Genomic DNA, 19414 nt, shown 5'->3' on the forward strand with positions numbered 1-19414 from the left:
CCCTTCATGGATCAATGCCTTGTCGTGGCGAAGGGGCTTGAATAACTCGGAGAAGCTATGAGCTATGCCATGCAGGGCCACCCAAGATGGACAGGTCATAGTGGAGAGTTTTGACTAAACGTGATCCACCTGGAGAAGGAACTGGCAAGCCACTCCAGTATCCCTGCCAAGAAAACTCCATGGACAAAGACAACAGGCATATAAAAGTTATGACGCTGGAAGATGAGCCCCTCAGGTCGGAAGGCGTCCAACATGCTACTGAGGAAGAGCGGAGGACAAGTACAAGTAGATTCAGAGCTGATGAAGCGGCTGGGCCAAAGCCGAAAGGACGCTCAGTTGCGGATATGCCTGGAAGCGAAAGGAAAGTCCGATGCTGTAAAGAAAAATATTGCATAGGAACCTGGAATGTAAGAACCATGGATGGAGGTAAGCTGGATGTGGTCAAAAATGAGATGACAAGAATAAATATCGACATCCTGGGCATCAGTGAACTAAAATGGAAGGGAATGGGCGAATTCAGTTCGGGTGACTATCATATCTACTACTGTGGGCAAGAATCCTGTAGAAGAAACGGAGTGGCCCTCATAGTCAACAAAAGAGTGGCAAAAGCTGTAATGGGATGCAATCTCAAAAATGACAGAATGATCTCGATACGAATCCAAGGCAGACCTTTTAACATCACAGTAATCCAAGTTTATGCACCAACTACCGGAGCTGAAGAAAGTGAAATTGACCAATTCTATGAAGACCTACAACACCTTCTAAAAATGACACCAAAGAAGGATGTTCTTCTCATTACAGGGGATTGGAATGCTAAAGTAGGGAATCAAGAGATAAAAGGAATAACTGGCAAGTTTGGCCTTGGAGTTCAAAATGAAGCAGGGCAAAGGCTAATAGAGTTCTGTCAAGAGAACAAGCTGGTCATCACAAACACTCTCTTCCAACAACACAAGAGACGACTCTACACATGGATATCACCAAATGGGCAGCATCGAAATCAGATTGATTATATTCTCTGCAGCCAAAGATGGAGAAGCTCTATACAGTCAGCAAAAACAAGACCTGGAGCTGACTGTAACTCAGATCATCAGCTTCTTATAGCAAAATTCCAGCTTAAACTGAAGAAAGTAGGAAAAACCACTGGGCCAGTAAGATACAATCTGAATCAAATCCCTTATGAATACACAGTGGAAGTGAGGAACAGGTTTAAGGATTTAGATTTGGTGGACAGAGTGCCTGAAGAACTATGGATGGAGGCTCGTAACATTATACAGGAGGCAGCAACGAAAACCATCCCAAGGAAAAGGAAATGCAAGAAAGCAAAATGGCTGTCCAACGAGGCCTTACAAATAGCGGAGGAGAGGAGGCAAGCAAAATGCAAGGGAGATAGGGAAAGATACAGGAAACTGAATGCAGATTTCCAAAAAGCAGCAAGGAGAGACAAGAGGGTCTTCTTAAATGAGCAATGCAAAGAAATAGAGGAAAACAATAGAATGGGGAAAACCAGAGATCTGTTCAAGAAAATTGGAGATATGAAAGGAACATTTCGTACAAAGATTACCATAATCAAGGACAAAAGTGGTAAGGACCTAACAGAAGCAGAAGACATCAAGAAGAGGTGGCAAGAATACACAGAGGAATTATACCAGAAAGATATGGAGGTCTCGTACACCCCAGGTAGTGTGGTTGCTGACCTTGAGCCAGACATCTTGGAGAGTGAAGTCAAATGGGCCTTAGAAAGCACTGCTAATAACAAGGCCAGTGGAAGTGATGATATTCCAGCTGAACTATTTAAAATTTTAAAAGATGATGCTGTTAAGGTGCTACACCCAATATGCCAGCAAGTTTGGAAAACTCAGCAATGGCCAGAGGATTGGAGAAGATCAGTCTACATCCCAATTCCAAAGAAGGGCAGTGCCAAAGAATGCTCCAACTACCGCACAATTGCGCTCATTTCACACGCTAGCAAGGTTATGCTCAAAATTCTACAAGGCAGGCTTAGGCAGTATGTGGACCGAGAACTCCCAGAAGTGCAAGCTGGATTTCGAAAGGGCAGAGGAACCAGAGACCAAATAGCAAACATGCGCTGGATTATGGAGAAAGCTAGAGAGTTCCAGAAAAACGTCTACTTCTGCTTCATTGACTATGCAAAAGCCTTTGACTGTGTCGACCACAGCAAACTATGGCAAGTTCTTAAAGAAACGGGAGTGCCTGATCACCTCATCTGTCTCCTGAGAAATCTCTATGTGGGACAAGAAGCTACAGTTAGAACTGGATATGGAACAACGGATTGGTTCAAAATTGGGAAAGGAGTACGACAAGGTTGTATATTGTCTCCCTGCTTATTTAACTTATATGCAGAATTCATCATGCGAAAGGCTGGACTAGATGAATCCCAAGCCGGAATTAAGATTGCCGGAAGAAATATCAACAACCTCAGATATGCAGATGACACAACCTTGATGGCAGAAAGCGAGGAGGAATTAAAGAACCTTTTAATGAGGGTGAAAGAGGAGAGCGCAAAATATGGTCTGAAGCTCAACATCAAAAAAACCAAGATCATGGCCACCGGTCCCATCACCTCCTGGCAAATAGAAGGGGAAGAAATGGAGGCAGTGAGAGATTTTACTTTCTTGGGCTCCTTGATCACTGCAGATGGTGACAGCAGTCACGAAATTAAAAGACGCCTGCTTCTTGGGAGAAAAGCAATGACAAACCTAGACAGCATCTTAAAAAGCAGAGACATCACCTTGCCGACAAAGGTCCGTATAGTTAAAGCTTTGGTTTTCCCAGTAGTGATGTATGGAAGTGAGAGCTGGACCATAAAGAAGGCTGATCGCAGAAGAATTGATGCTTTTGAATTATGGTGCTGGAGGAAACTCTTGAGAGTCCCATGGACTGCTAGAAGATCAAACCTATCCATTCTTAAGGAAATCAGCCCTGAGTGCTCCCTGGAAGGACAGATCGTGAAGCTGAGGCTCCAGTACTTTGGCCACCTCATGAGAAGAGAAAACTCCCTGGAAAAGACCCTGATGTTGGGAAAGATTGAGGGCACTAGGAGAAGGGGACGACAGAGGACAAGATGGTTGGACAGTGTTCTCGAAGCTACGGACATGAGTTTGACCAAACTGCGGGAGGCAGTGCAAGACAGGAGTGCCTGGCGTGCTATGGTCCATGGGGTCACGAAGAGTCGGACACGACTAAACGACTAAACAACAACAACAACAACAGAATCAGCCAAAGGCTTGGGTGAAGAGGATTGTTTTTGCCTGGTGCCTAAAGATATGTAGTGAAAGTGCCAGACCCAGACGAGCCTCCCTGGGGAAAGCATTTCACAAACAGGGAGCCACTGCAGAAAAGGCCCGTTCTTGTGTTGCCACTCTCTGGGCCACATGTGTTGGAGGCACATGAAGAAGGGCCTCAAATGATTACCTCCAGGTCTGGGTCAGTTCATATGGGGAGAGGTGGTCCTTTGTGCAAGTCTGGTATAATGGAAAACTTGTATTTTAAAGAATTGGCTGTGCATAGTTAAACAAATATGCCCAGAATTGACCTCAGGTTTCCAGAAGTTATGGTGGGTGGGGAAATACCAATTGAGGGGAGAGGACAACGCCACATGGTGCAAATAACAACAACAATCTTTATTACGGTCCATAGACCCAACAATTTGTTACCAAGCGATACACAGCTAGGACACCCCGCCCTCAAACCACTCAGACATCTTACTCAAATTCGGAGTAGGAAACATTAGTTCTTGTGACCACCGATAAAAACTTTGCCACTGCTAGTGTTCTGGCATTTGACCGGTCTTCCAATAGGAACCTGATATAGAAATCCTCTGATTTTCCTGGGAGCAAGGCTAGCAGGGGTGAAATCACTTCAGCCCTAGCTTGCTCAAACTTCCCACAGTGCAGCACAATGTGTTTTATAGAATCTATATCATGGGTGCACGAGCACAGTCTTTCCTGGTAGGGTACTCCTCTCATCCTGCCCTCCAGCACTGCAGAGGGGAAAACATTCAGTCTTGCTTTTGTGAACAGCCTTCGGTAGTTTGGCACTGTCAAGTTTTGAATATAGGCTGCTGGCTTAAAGACATGCCCATATTGTACTCCTACTGCCAATGGACTGCAGATCGCAAGTGATTGATGTCGTAGATCACTGTGTGAATTATCCCAAAGTCTTTGCTTTAAGGTCTTTAGGGCACCTTCATACCCCAGGCAATAGAGTTGGGTGGGTGACAGACCTAAAGCAGTGGCTTTTCTCGCCATGGTTTTCTGCCATTGGCTGATGTATTCCTCATTGTTCAGGTATTTATACAGTCCCTCCCCAAGTTCAAGTACTGCAATCTTGAGCCAATGTTTTAGTGCAGCCCACCATGCCTTTGTTGAAATTGGGCATTCACATGGGGCAAATAAATGCAGCTCATCTCACCAGTGTGGGCAGGAAGGCTTAAGCAATTGAATGCTCATGCGTGCACAAAAGCGCACACGGGAAAATCTAATTTGTGTGGGTCACATGCACTTTAAACCTCTGGTGTGCCTGGCAGGGTGTAGAAGTATGAATGGTGGCTGAATGTACAAAAGGCCTTTTTTGATTGTTTAATGAGGAATAACTTCGATGGAGGATTTGGAATCACAATAAATATGCACAGAAAGAAAGGAAATGGGTGTTGGGAAATTAAAAGGTGATGGGAAAACACACATAGCAGCTTGAAATATATACTTACTGAGAGTCAAAGCCCAAAGCATGGAGCAGCATATACTTATTAATAAATAAGAAATTTAAATGTTAATATAAATTCTAAAATCCAGCCTCTAAAATCAAACTTGCGCTGTAAGTTATAAAGTTGACCTCTGGCAAGTAAAGAAAACTTTTTGAAATGTTGTCAATGGAATTTGTCCATCCTCTTCAGAATCTGCTTCCTTCATTTATTTTCTTTGAAGATATTTTTTTAAAAAGCAACTTTCAGCACAACAGGTTCAGCATGGAATAAAAGAATAATTTTGACTCATGTCGTCTCAGGAAATGAGATGTTAAACTGTTAAAAAGAAGAACCACTAGTCCAGAATAAATAATATTTTTTAAAAAAGCTTAAAACCTCTTCCTAATGTTGGAGTATTTGATGTGCTCTTGTAGAGAAGCAAAACAAAAACATAACATTTTAAAAGAAAATAATATTCCTCCCCCACCAAGTACTTCTGGAAACTTATTTATTTCTAATTACAATTTTTACATTTCCTGTAATGATGATGTACTCATGCAGAATGACAAACAAACAAAATACAGGGACAATTTTTGTTTCTCTGGGAAACTAACCAAAAAGCTTCCAGGGGAAAAGGCCTTTAGACTTATAATGCTATATTGTTTTTTCACATCTTAATTTAAAAATTATTAGTTGCTCGATTCTGAAGAGCTGAGACAAAATTAAATACAGGAAAAATCCCTATTGATTTATAATTTCTTAATAACACTTCCTTTTATCTTTGCTAGTATAGATCATCAACAGCCAAACAGCCCAAGGTATAAGTTTAACTTCATTGCAGATGTGGTGGAGAAGATTGCACCAGCAGTTGTACATATAGAACTTTTCTTAAGGTAAGCTGCTGGCATTTATGATTAAAAGTAAAAATGCTGTGTTTTGATACCTAGTTTTGATGACAAGAGGAAAGCGCAACACTACTTTGCCACCATTGGGGATTTGACTCCTGGCGGCTGGGGGCAGGGGCGGGTTTATGGTAGATCTCCTAGATTTCTTTTGATTTCCTTCTCTACCTTGTGCTCATTCAACCGTTCTGTTGAGGTGGATTTTGAACATGTCCAGGATGTCCGATTTAGAGCAGAATACTGTCGGCAACACACACAAAAAATGCACTGCATGCTCACACCTGGCTAGCCAATTGGATGGAGCTGGAGGAAGCAGAAGTGGCCTGTGCAGAACCAAGGAGTGGATGAAGAAACATGGGTTTTCTGGAGAAGGTTCCAAGATAAAATATGTATACAATGTGCACAAGTACGGACTCGCAGGTGACAAACAGAACAATGAAAGTCTGGATTTTACCAGCAAGGGTGGATGGCCCTAAAACTTTAGTTTCCATAGATTTCCATAGAAAATCTTTCCAGTATTGGGTGGTTACTGTTTTGGTGCATTTAATCACCCACCATCTGTTTGTAGTGCCCATTAGATCAACTCACTTGTGGCGACTTTAGCTCTGCCTCTTGTACCTCAGGAAACCTGATGGCAGATGAAATGGGGGATGTTCACTTTACTCACTGTAACCTGAGGGTGAATTTACAAAATGGAGAATAGCAGAAAAACGTCTCATTTTAAAAGGTGGATGCCAGAGCACTGATATTTTTGTAGAGAAGATTCAAAATCTAGCTGTTTCCTCAGGTAGGAGCTGCCACTAGATATACCGTAATTGGTATTAAAATTCATTACACTAAGTGAGCCTAAGGCACAAGAGCAACCCTGGCAATTGTATCAGCAGAGGTTTTCAACCTTTTTGAGTCCACAGCCTCCTCTCCTTGGGAATCTTCCAGGCAGCCATTTTGTTTCTGCAGTACTCATTAATTCATCTTAAGTTGCAGGGCCAAACAGCACAACATGACACAGGAGTTCTGGGACTGAATCACCCAATTTCTTTTTATTTTCCTGAAAGTGGGCAGATGATCCCATAGTGTTGAGGGTCGTTTAACTCATTTCCCCTCCAAACCAGTTCTCCAGTGCAAATCACTCCATGTCGCCGTCAGCCATGGAGGAAAAAAAACAAGCATTTGCTCATTGTACTTGCATGTTTTCTTCTCAGTAGCTAATACCAACCAGAGATGGTACAGGGGGAGGAATTAACCGACCTCAACTCCCAGACTTTATCCTCAGTTCAAATTAGGAACCCCTTGAAGGTGTTTTTACAAAAGTAAAAGGGCATTGTAAGATCTTCATTTGTTTGAAACCATATCCCACCTTTTAAGATAAAGTGGATGGTAAAACAAACATTAACACCCCCCCAAACAATAACAATAACAATAAAACAGGATCAAGTAAAACCACAGATCTCCCATATCATATGTAGTTTGGCCTTGGGATGCGAGAAGAAAAAGGAATTGGGAATTACCTGATTATGGCTGACTTTTGTAGCTGCTGTTGCAAGTGGATGCTTAAAGATGGGTTGCTCCTGAAGGCTGTCTGTATAGTGTCTGAATGCTTGTTGTGGGGCATGTGCTGTGATTTCTACAGCATTTTATGGGTCGCTCATGTTATTACCTTTTAGCAGCTCTGTAATCCTAGACATTTCTGTGGAGAAGATTCACTGCCCTCTATTTGTTTCTGGGAAAAGGGTGCAGATCACTGCTTATTTTTTCTCGGTGAGGTTCATTGATTAAGAGGTGGCATTTTTTTCAGGCATCCTCTGTTTGGCCGGAATGTTCCTCTTTCCAGTGGATCTGGGTTTATTGTGTCAGATGCAGGTTTAATCGTAACCAACGCCCATGTGGTGTCAAGCAGCTCCACAGTCACCGGGCGACAACGATTGAAAATCCAGCTGCAGAATGGAGATACATATGATGCAACAATCAAAGACATTGATAAGAAATCTGATATAGCGACAATAAAGATTAATCCACGGGTAAGGAGGGGAAAGGAAGTGTGCTCAATATTTGACGAATGCTCTTTGCATTGAAACCTGAGGCTGCTTACACTCCATAGTTGCCTTTAGACCAGGCACCCCCAGGCTTTGGCCCTCCAGATGTTTTGGACTACAATTCCCATCTTCCCCGACCACTGGTCCTGTTAGCTAGGGATCATGGGAGTTGTAGGCCAAAACAGCTGGAGGGCCGCAAGTTTGGGGATGCCTGCTTTAGACTCTCACTGTTTTATGGTAAGGATTCAGTCACATGCCTGAAATTACAGTTTTCACGAATAAAGTGGATTAAAGGGCTCTGGTGCAACAAATCCACTTTTAAAAAACACCCACACTTTTTGTTAGGAAGGAGAGTGATGGGGAAAGGCAGCAAAAGTGTGAGATTAACAGTTCAAGGACAGCAAACAAATCAGAATAGATGCTCAGGAAAGAGCTGTGTTTGTGTCTCTTGTAACAACTTGTTTTTCCCTAAGAAGGTAGTGATTTTAGCAGGGTTAAAGTGGATTGGGGCAGGGGGTGCTTCTGCTCTTAGATCTTATCTTAATAGGCATCAAATGCATCACAAGTGAAACATTCCACAAATGGAAATTTCTTACATTTTGCCAAGTTTCTTTCAAGCGATTTAGATTGAGAACAGATTTGTAGATGAACGTGCACTCCGAAATGCCTAAAACATAAATCATAGATGTTGCGGTGACTGTATTTCCTGACAAGATGTTGGAAGCAAGAGGAAAAGGGAAACCCTGGTTGATTTCTGAACTCCAGTTCTTTCATAGTGCTGTTCATTATGAAAGACACAAAGAAATAAAGTTTAAATTCATGATAGATTTAACCAACACCACCCGCAATTACTTCATGAAGCGGCTTGGGAAAAAGCTGAGAAACTCCCTTTACTTCAAAAGATATTGGTAAATAGCACAAATTATTCCAAACCAGTTGGAATTAATTCCCATCCCATCCCTGATTGGGAGTACAATGGCATCTGCTCACCCCACCCATAAGCCTCTGTTTAGATGTCAGGAGCACTGCAAACAATATTCCCCAACAGTCTTTGGGATCGACAGAGCAGTGCTGGGAGGAGTACAGGTGGGGTGGGGAAGGAAGGAGGGAGGTTTCTCCCCACCTTCATGGTGGGTAAGAGAGTGCAATTGAGTTCTTCCCTGGCTTGATTGCCAGTAAAATCTGAGCCATGGGGAAATTGGGGTGGGGTGGGGGTTGTAATGGTCATCTTGTATGTGAGGGGAGCAGCCACAATTCATAACATGAACCTGGGAGTTATTATTTTCAGTGGCATATCTAGTTTAACATCGAGAATTGGACTGAAAACAGAACTTTGGTGTCCTGGTGGTCTTTATGCAATTTTCTAAATTTTACTAACATTTCTGCACCGATACATCCCCAGATCTTGGAGTGTTCAAGGCGGGCATGAGGTCACGTTCCAAAAGCAATAGTTGCTGGGAAAGGAGATAGAGCTTAGCCAAGATGGGGGGGGGGTGTCCTCTGCAGTGAGCCCAAGCTGGGGCCTGGTGGTTCCTGAGGCCCTGGTCCTTGGGGTCAGTTTACAGAGTTGTCAGTCAGGTGTCAGGATTAGTTCTGCGGCCTTGAAAAGCAGAAGTTGATCTGCAAAGCTTGTGGCAGTCACACAGTATGGGTAGTGCAGAGCGTAAGGCCACAGGGCTTGGCTCCTGGGAACCCAGTACAGTAGCTTGCCTTGAGTAGTGCAGACTTAGTCCAAAGTCAGCCCATGAGCTTCATAGTTCTTCATAGTTCTACCCTGTCCCCAGTTCTGATACATTACTAAAAAAAAATTCTGTGAATGCTATGGTTTGCTTTCCTCTGCTCAAATGCAACCACTGTCTTTATCTCCTAGAAAAAATTGCCTGTCCTTGCCATCGGCCTGTCTGGTGATCTGAGGCCGGGTGAATTTGTTGTGGCCATTGGGAGTCCCTTTGCTTTGCAGAACACAGTCACAACAGGGATTGTCAGTACAGCCCAGCGGGATGGCAAAGAGCTTGGCTTGAAGGATTCTGACATGGATTATGTTCAGACAGATGCTATCATCAATGTAAGTAGATCCTCCGATTTCAGGAAATCTCAAAATCTATGAAGGACCAGAGGTGACGATTGCCAATCAGTCCAACTACTGAGAAGGAACATACTATTGGAAGGTTTTCCAATAATATAACAGTTTATAGTTTATCCAATTTACAGCAGTCCAGTACATTCAATACATCTTTTGACTACAGGCAACTCCCAATTTTCGCAGGGGTTACGTTCCTAGGCATCACACCTTGAAGTCAAATCGCATATGCAGTGGTGCCTCGCAAGACGAATTTAATTCGTTCCGCGAGTCAATTCGTTTTGCAAAAAATTCGACTTGCGAATCGCAGTTTCCCATAGGAATGCATTTAAATTTCTTTTTTTGCCCACAGGAACACATTAATTAAATTTCAATGCATTCCTATGGGAAACCACGATTCGCAAGACGAATTTTTCACAAAACGAATTCATCTTGCGAGTCACCATCAGATCGCAAGGCGCATTCGTCTAGCGAAAAAATCGTCTTGCAGGGCATTCGTCTTGCGAGGTACCACTGTATTTGAAACACCACTGAAAAAGCCTGCAAACAACCGTTTTACCCCTTTTTGTGACACTCTTGTAACTTTTGGGGTGACTTCGGATTGGGAACAATGGCTGTGTGCACATTGGACATGCCTAAAACAGTAGCTGCCTGTATTTCAAAGAAACTGAGAGTGGTCTGTATTTATGAAATAACAAAGGCTGCTTAATGTTTTCTACTTTACTGGTGTTGATGAATCATTGTTTAACTTCTGTCCTTGTTTCTTAAGAAAAAGCAACTTGTAGAACTTGGCAAATTGTTTTCCATTGGCTCATTATTTTAATGTTTCAGCTTATGTTCTTTGCAGGAGGAGGACTCTAGTCCTATTCCCTGATCCATAGGGCTACCTTAACCCTAACCACTCCCAGCAGCAGTGTGGCATCTCAGACTCAGTCAGAGCCCCTGAAAGGGGTGCTGTAGACCAACAGCCATTAACCTTTTCAGACCTGGGGCCCAACTTTAACCCCAAAAATGCACTTGGCGATCCCATAACTTAATATTTACCCCTTATTTGTGTGGTGGTAGCGCTGCTGTTGAGACCTATCTTAGATCAGTCTGTGACCCTGTAGTGCAGAGGTGGGGGGTCTTTTTGGCTATACTGATGGCTTGAGAACCTTCATTTTCTCTGGTTGCTCCATTTCTCTACTGCCTGACCATCCCTGTTGGGCTCAGCTGCCATTCCCTCATCTAGGATGTGGTGGGGTCTCCAGCCATAAGGTTCCTGGGAAGTGGAAGGCAACCAACTCCTGTCATGCTGTGCACCACCTGGTCTTTCCAAGTGCAAGCTCTGAGAAAGATGGGAGGGGGAGGGCAACTCCGTGTCTGCCCACATCAGGCATGTCTATCATTCTCCAGCGAGGCAAAAAGCAGAGATGCCTTACAGAGATGTAGATGCAGACAGCGCATTTGTGTTTGCCTAGCTAGCTATCCTAGTAATTTTAGCTGAACTGCCATCTTAATGAAACTTGCAACTTGTGCAAGGGAATGAATGTGTGTCTTTATCTCTGCATATGGTTGCTGGCATCTGCCTGTCTCGAGAGACAATGGAGTGCGCCTCCAGTGGTGACGTCAAACCGCTGCATCAGCACTGAAGTGACCTCCCTGTGAAGAAAATTAGTCTAAAGTGCACACAGCAGCTTTTGTGGGGCAGAAAATACAGAATTGCTGCTTGATAAAGTATGCTTCATTGAAATATGACGTTCACTTTCCAAAAGTAGCCATCATGTTTTCTGATATTGTTTTGCAGTATGGAAACTCAGGAGGACCTCTGGTAAACTTGGTAAGGACGGATTACTTTAAAAGAGCTTGATAAGCACTTGTTTTCATTTATCGGACTGAATTTTTTTATTTTAAAGGGACAGTTACCCAAATTGCCAACTTGATAGTCTCAGTTTGTCCAATAAAGTAGGAGTTGTGTCATGGCTGGACTAAGACCTGGGAGACCAGGGTTCTAGTCCCACTTGACTGTGAAGTTCAGTGGGTTATTTTGGGCCATGAGCTGGTCTCTCAGCCTAACGTACCTCACAGGGTTGTTGCGAGGATAAAACGGAGGGAGGAGAACTATGTACACCACCTTGAACTCCTTGGAAGAAAGGCAGGACATGCATGTAATAATAATAATAATAATAGAAAGCAGATGTTTTCAAATGTCACAAAATCAGAACCATGGACCTCTATTTTTACTTTTCTTTCATATGCCATGAAAATATGGGTGTGAGAAGGACAGGTCTATCAACGCATTGAAGATACCCAGCCTTGTTTCCTCTTCTAATTTAACCTAATTCCCACAGTCTTTCAAGACTATTGTGAATGGCAGTGGCATTCCAAGCTCTCAAGCAGAGAAAGGTCTTTTCCAGCCCTGCTCTGCAGGATTCCTTAACCAGAGATACCAGGGACCGAACACGAGACCCTGGGCATGCAAAGCCTGTGCTCTACCACTGAGCTGTGGGAGGTGCCCTGGGTCTGCTTTGTGACATCCAAAAGTGCCGTGAAAGCCCAGCCCACTGGTCCACTGGGCAAGGCAGTTCGATAGAGCTGAATGCAGAAGCCAAAAACTCAGTCCAGCATCACAAGTCATGGCGACACATGACAGTTGCAAAAAGCCAAGGGTATATAATAATACAATCAGAGCTTTTTTTGTTTGTTTGTTTGTTTAAAAATGAAGTGCCAGCATTAATAGCTCAGCCGGTAGAGCCAGGGGCGTAGGAAGTTGGGGGTGGTCCGACCCAGGTTCCATCATGGAGGGGGGTGACAAATTATCAAGGAACAATTCATGACCTACTAGGGCGGTTCATAAAAACTTTTTGTAAAATGCCTGCTCCAAAGGTCTTATCTTACTACAGTAGGGATTATATATGTATTATATATATATATTATATATGTATTATATATAGGGATTATATATGTATTATATATAGGGATTATATATACAGTAGGGATTATATATATATATGAAATGTCATACATATCAGTTAATATCTTGACCCTCCTCCACGAAAATAGCTGTTTGCTTGGCCATTTTCCTATGTTGTGAAGGCTGAAATTTCAATTCAGTGGAGCACTTACTGTTCCCAACCCTAACCCTGCGGAAAGCCATATAATTAGACTTTAATTTGATTTTGACATGTTTTTAGGAGGTAATTTAATTATTGTTTGATTTTATACCAATGTTATGTATCTGATGTTAGCCGCCCTGAGCCTGACTTGGCCGGGGAGGGCGGGATATAAATAAAAGTTTTTTTATTATTCCTTTGTACGAAAATATGAAATAACGTAAAACCATTTTTGCAGGCCAAAAAAATAATTTAAAAAAATCAATGTGTGTGTGGGGGGGGATGACAAGAAATTTTCCGCACCGGGTACCACCTGACCTTCCTATGCCTCTGGGTAGAGCATGAGACTCTTCATCTCAGGATTGTGGGTTGGACAAAAGATTCCTGCATTCCAGGGGGGGTGCTAGATGACCCTCAGGGTCCCTTCCAACTCTATAATTCTATCTTGGTAGACCAAGGAGGTTGTACTCTGTGGCAGTGAGTACCGTGTCAGAAAAAAGCGCTGGTTATCATTAATTTACTATTGCGATAAAAGCACAAGCTGCCTGTTAGGAATACACTTCTTTTTAAAGGCAAAAGCTTTTAAAATAACAGATGAAATGTGTTGGTATCTTACTTCAACAGGATGGAGAAGTGATAGGCATCAATACATTAAAGGTTGCTGCAGGAATATCCTTTGCTATTCCTTCCGATCGCATTGCTCGATTCCTCTCGGAGAATTCTGACAAAGAAAGTAAAGGTAAAATTTGAAAGCAATTTTAAACCAGAGCGGGGGGGGGGGGACCTTTTCGGAGGCAAAAATGGGCAGAGCAACAAATGTGAATTTTGCTGGTTTTTCCCCAGTAGACTATTTTCTATGGACACTCACACACCCCTCTGCACCCTCCTCCCAGGGATGCAAGAAGCATTGTCAGCAAGGGCGTAGCCAGGATCAAAACTAGGGGGGGGGCAAGCCATGATCATTCAGGGGCGGGGCCACAAAGTGGGAACGTGGGCGGGGCTACAGGGCCAGCTGGCCTGACGACATCGTGGTGGCAGCAGCGGCGGCAGCGGCCACCTTGTGCTTCTGGGGCTGGCAACGGCGGCAGCTACCCTGCTTGGCTGGAGAGGACGGGAGGGTCGGGCAGGCAAGAGGGGGTGACAGGGTGGGCGAGGGCAAGGCAAGGCATGGCCGCAGTCACGACGGCTCCGAGGCGTTGCTGCATATCAGCATAATATTTCAACCATGTTGTGGGTTCAAGCCCCACCTTAGGAAAAAATTCCTGCATTGCAGGGGGTTGGACTAGATGACCCTTGTGGTCCCTTCCGACTACAATTCTATGATTCTATTGATATATTGCCATAGCATATGCATCATTCTGCTTTCTTGAATTGTCCTACTCCTAGGCATAGCAGCCAACTCCTAGAGGCCTAGGTGCCTCCCCCCCCCCAATTACTAGTAAATACCGTATTTGAAAGAGTCATCCCCCCATGTTGATGGGCTTTCTATGTGGGGCTTATCTGCCCCCCCCCCCCGTATTTTATTAAGAATGGAAGAGGGAGGGAAGGAAGGAAGAAATAGAGAGAGGGATAACTCATATTTGTGGGTGCCTCTGGGTGACGCTGTGATGCTGGAACTCTGCAGCAAGAGGACGGGAGGGTCAGGCAGGCAAGAGGGGGTGGCAGGGCGGGTGAGGGCGAGGGAAGGCACGGCCGCAGTCACGACAGCTCCGAGGCGTTGCTGCATATCAGCATAATATTTCAACCATGTTGTGGGTTCAAGCCCCACCTTGGGGGAAAAATCCTGCATTGCAGGGGGTTGGACTAGATGACCCTTGTAGTCCCTTCCGACTACAACTCTATGATTCCATTGATATATTACCATAGCATATGCATCATTCTGCTTTCTTGAATTGTCCTACTCCTAGGCATAGCAGCCAAATCCTAGAGGCCTAGGTGCCTCTCCCCCCCCCCCAATTACTGGTAAATACCGTATTTGAAAGAGTCACTCCCCATTTTGATGGGCTTTCTATGTGGGGCTTATCTGCCCCCCCCCCCCAGTATTTTATTAAGGATGGAAGAGGGAGGGAAGGAAGGAATAATAGAGAGAGGGATACCTCATATTTGTGGGTGCCTCTGGGTGATGCTGTGAAGCTGGAACTCTGCAGCAAGAGGATGGGAGGGTCGGGCAGGGGAGAGGGGGTGGCAGGGCGGGCGAGGGCGAGGCAAGACAGGGCCGCAGTCTCGATGGCTCCGAGGCGTTGCTGCATATCAGCATAATATTTCAACCATGTTGTGGGTTCAAGCCCCACATTGGGGGAAAATTCCTGCATTGCAGGGGGTTGGACTAGATGACCCTTGTGGTCCCTTCCGACTACAATTCCATGATTCTATTGATATATTACCATAGCATATGCATGATTCTGCTTTCTTGAATTGTCCTAGGCATAGCAGCCAACTCCTAGAGGCCTAGGTGCCGCCCCCCAAAAAAAGAAATTACTGGTAAATACTGTATTTTAAAGAGTCACCCCCCCATGTTGATGGGCTTTCTATGTGGGGCTTATCTGCCCCCCCCGCCAGTATTTTATTGAGGATGGAAGAGGGAGGAAAGGAAGGAAGAAATAGAGAGAGGGATAACTCACATTTGTGGGTGCCTCTGGGTGACGCTGTGATGCTAGAACTCTGCAGCAAGAGGAAGATACCGGTACACCTGTACAGGAGCCTTGTAAGCAGCTTTCTCTCTGCTTGATTTACAGCAGGCACGTCCAACAGGTAGATTGTGATCTACCAGTAGATCACTGGATGTCTGTGGTAGATCACTGCTAGATCACTGGCACCCCTAAAAAAGCTCACCCAAATTTTTCCTCCTCCCTAAAAAAAAGCTGAACTATGACCTGAAGCCCTAAACAAAAATGGGCCTCCCTCCCTCCTAAAAGAAGCTCAACAAGTTTGACCTAAACCCCCCAAAACAGGGCTTCCCTTCCTTAAAAAAACTCAACAGCTTTGACCTGAACCCCCCAAAAGGGGGTAGATCACTCCCAGTTTTTAACTCTGTGAGTAGATCAGAGTCTCTTGGGAGGTGGCCACCCCTGATTTACAGTATACAGATGCAGGAGGAGGGGCAGACTGGAACACCAATGCTTTTTATAAACATCACTGTGTCTATCAAAGCTACAGCCCCCCCCTTCTTATTCACTTCCTTTTAGCCTTGCAGGGCCACCTTAGTCAAATTGAATCCTCTGCACCCTCATTAAATCACCAATAGAACTGTTAATGCGATCCCTGAATGCCCATTAACAACTCCCACTGAATAACAATAGGGTGAATAGGGTGGACCTTGCCTGAAGGGATATTCTGCTCCATTGTCTTAACTGCTTAAGTACTGGTAGCCACTTTGCTTTATTTATTTGATGTGTTTTTGTTACAGCTGTGTTCCCGCCCCAAGCAAGTGGAGAGCTGCTCTTGCTAAAGCAAAGCCCTTTCCACTTCAGTTTTTGGAGGGGCAAAGTATTGGTTATGGTCTGTAAAATACAATAATTTTTTGCTTCTAGGGGGGGGCAGCTGCCCCCTCCTGCCCCCCCTGTCTACACCCATGATTGTCAGAGTTCAGGGGCCCCATCACTGGACTAGGGAAAGATATTGTACTTCCAGTTTAGTGCAGCCAAAAGTTTATTTTTGATAGAAATGCCCTGCTGCCTTAACAGTTCTTCAGGATGATATTATGTGGCAGCACAATAATCTTACGCAGGCATCCCCAAACTTCGGCCCTTCAGATGTTTTGGAGTACAGTTCCCATCTCCCCCGACCACTGGCCCTGTTAGCTAGGGATCATGGTAATTGTAGGCCAAAACATCTGGAGGGCCACAGTTTGGGGATGCCTGCTCTTACGTAACAGTCCTACACATGCCTTAAAAAACAAGTCCTATCAAATTCGGTGGGCCTTTTTTCAGGTAAATACGTTTAGGATTGTCACAATAGAGTATAGCCTCTTAGGAAAAGCAAACGTTTAGTTATAACTAAGCGTTTGCCCGGGGCATAGTTTATAGCATTATAAAATAATAATAAATAAAGGAGGCCTCTTATTCAGATGAAAAAAATGCTTAAACAAAGTCTTTCATGTCTGCAGTGATAAGATGGATGTTGGCATGACGTTATTGTGCTACTCCTGAAACTGTTTGCACTCAGGGAGTTTGTCCATATACTGCAACATGGAAGATTATAATAGCATATTATCACAATTGTATTATCGAGATCATATATCATTTTGATACTGGCACTGATTCTCGGTTTTCCTGCCCAAGTGCTTTTCCTTATGCATTCCATTGCAAGTGCTATTTGATATAAATATGCTTTTATGTTATGGCTGTATCATCTGTTGGCAGAACTGTTTGGCAGCCCAAATGACATTAAAATGGTCTGGTAGTCCATCTGAGCACCATCACTATTTAGGGACCACGAGTGCTGCTACTTCCCCTCTTCAGCCTCTGCTCTGTGAAGAGAAAGAAGATGGGTCCCCTTCCTTTCTCACTAGTGGTTCGTATCCTGTTTCTGCCCCACTGGATCTTCCCCTTCCCCTTTCAGGCTTCACTTTTCCTCCTTCTGTGTTGAGCCTTTTCCCATGTGTGAAATTGACTAGCACATTACTAGTGCAGCTTAGGGCATGGTAAGTAGCCGAGCTCCTTTCAAATCTTACATATCACTCTTCTGCTAGCTGGCTGCCTTAATTTCCTTCCTTTCCACACCCCCCCCCCCCCGGCTTTCATTTCTTCACACGATTTTAGTAGCAAGTACTCCTCCAGGCTGCCAGACAGAAGGCACTGGGGGCTGCTTATCCACAGAACAGACACGGCGCAATAAGCTGTTGCGCCAGCTTTTCCTGTGTTGCTGCCGCTGAACTGAATCGATTCAGTTCTCACATTGGATTGACAATGAAGTGCTAGAACTGTGTGTCGAGGCTAGTAAAGATGTCAGTATTAATTGCTCTTGGAATTGTTATTACTCCTATTTCAATATCTGCCTGTGGGTATGAATTAGATACAAAGTGTGGCATTAAACATAATGGAAGCATTTTTAATGGTTACGTAATTTCTGATATTATTTCCACCAACTCTGGAAAAACTCAACCTCCAGCTGCTAAAGTAATTACGGTCCCTATCTGGGGCACGTTTTAATAATTATAAAATATAAAATACAATGCACAGATGGTTATAACCCTCCACCCACCCACCCACCCACCTCAGCATCCATTGTCCCTTCCGCGTGGCCCCAGCTGTTGGATCAGTGGAGGAACAGTCACAGAATATTTATTTGCACATACATTTCCTCATCCAGCTGTAGTTATGAGAGTGGAAGCAGGGTTGGTTAGATCATTATTTGAAGCACACACCACCAGAGTAATTCTCCACTAATAATAGAAGTCCCTGCTGTTGCAGGAAAAGGGCATGAAAAATTGCTAAGAAAAATCCCTTTCTGGACTCCTAACACTTCACAACTGGAAAACCACAAAAAGATCCTCTATTAATTATCCTGCTCCATCTTTGATCCTTGCTGCTTTAACTGTTTCAGAGGGGGGCTTTCAGAAACATGAGTCCATAATTTTCTCTTTCCTACTTACTCATAGATTAAAAGCCTGTTGCTGCTTACTCTAGAACAGGGGTGTCAAACTCAAATTCATAGGGGGCCGCATCAGCAGTCTGGTCACCCTCAAAGGGCCGGTTGTGTCTGTAGGACTATGTGTCCACTCTTTATTATCATAAATTATTGTCACTGCATTCAATTATTACTGTTTTTTGTAATAATGTAAGCTCATTCCCGCCCCCACGCGGATCACATTCCTGCGTCGTGGCGCGTGTGTGGGAGGGGATGTAAACGAGGGAAATTTGAACAAAAGGTGGGGATCGATGGCTTCCGGAGGGGGGGGGCTCAACTAAATGTTCGGCAGGAAGGAGAAAGCCACTGCTGGGATTAAAAACCTGCAGATGGAAAGAGGGCTTCCCTCTCCCGCCCTGTGCACACCCAAACCCCGCTAGGCAGGATGCCACACGCTGCAACCCACCCCATGCTTTGGAGAGGGGCAGGAACATGCGGTGCAGCGCCAACTCCCTGCTTTGCTTTTGCATCCTCCCTCCTCAGCGCCAGAGTCCCTTCCCCTCACGCTGAGGGAGGGCAGCGGATTTCCCGAGGAGGAAGGCGGCGGCAGCCCCAGCGGACGTGCATCTTCGCCTCAGAGCTGCTCTTCCCCCCACCCACGCTGTTGTCATCTTCGCCGCTGCCTCTCCCTACCGGGACTGCAGGCAGAGGAGGCTTGAAAACCTCCCCCCCCCAAAAAAAATTCCCCTCCCACCTACTCAAACCGCGAGACGACTCCATCTGGAGCCCTACATCACGAGGGGCTGAGAGGAGGCGGCGGCAGAGCGGGAAGAGCAGGAACCCGTGCCGTCGCCGCTCCCTCCCTCCTGGCTGCCCCCCGGGGAGCAGCTCCACCGGAACTGAGAAGCCAAAGGGCGGCTCGGGGGTGGGGGGCAGAGCAAAAGCCAGGCACCCTCCCGAGTGTCTATGAGGAGAAAACGGGAGAAGAGGGAAGAGAAACCCGGCTCCATCAAGAGAGCGGCTGTTGCGCTTCGCCT

General features: G+C 44.8%; 1 protein-coding gene across 2 annotated transcripts in view; it reads left to right on the forward strand.

Moving 5' to 3' along the window:
• Nucleotides 1–19414, forward strand: part of HTRA3 (HtrA serine peptidase 3) — a 33215-nt gene that overhangs the window by 7200 nt on the left and 6601 nt on the right. Inside the window, exons 2-6 of one of the 2 annotated variants that reach the window (XM_035113591.3) lie at nt 5496–5595; nt 7400–7622; nt 9508–9702; nt 11504–11536; nt 13434–13548. In XM_035113591.3, the coding sequence (XP_034969482.3) occupies nt 5496–5595; nt 7400–7622; nt 9508–9702; nt 11504–11536; nt 13434–13548 (666 nt within the window). The remainder of the gene's footprint in view (nt 1–5495; nt 5596–7399; nt 7623–9507; nt 9703–11503; nt 11537–13433; nt 13549–19414) is intronic. The other variant, XM_060279055.2, reaches the window with a different exon arrangement.

Source organism: Zootoca vivipara, chromosome Z1, assembly GCF_965207765.1.
Source record: "Zootoca vivipara chromosome Z1, rZooViv2.hap1.1, whole genome shotgun sequence".
NCBI classification, from domain to species: domain Eukaryota; kingdom Metazoa; phylum Chordata; class Lepidosauria; order Squamata; family Lacertidae; genus Zootoca; species Zootoca vivipara.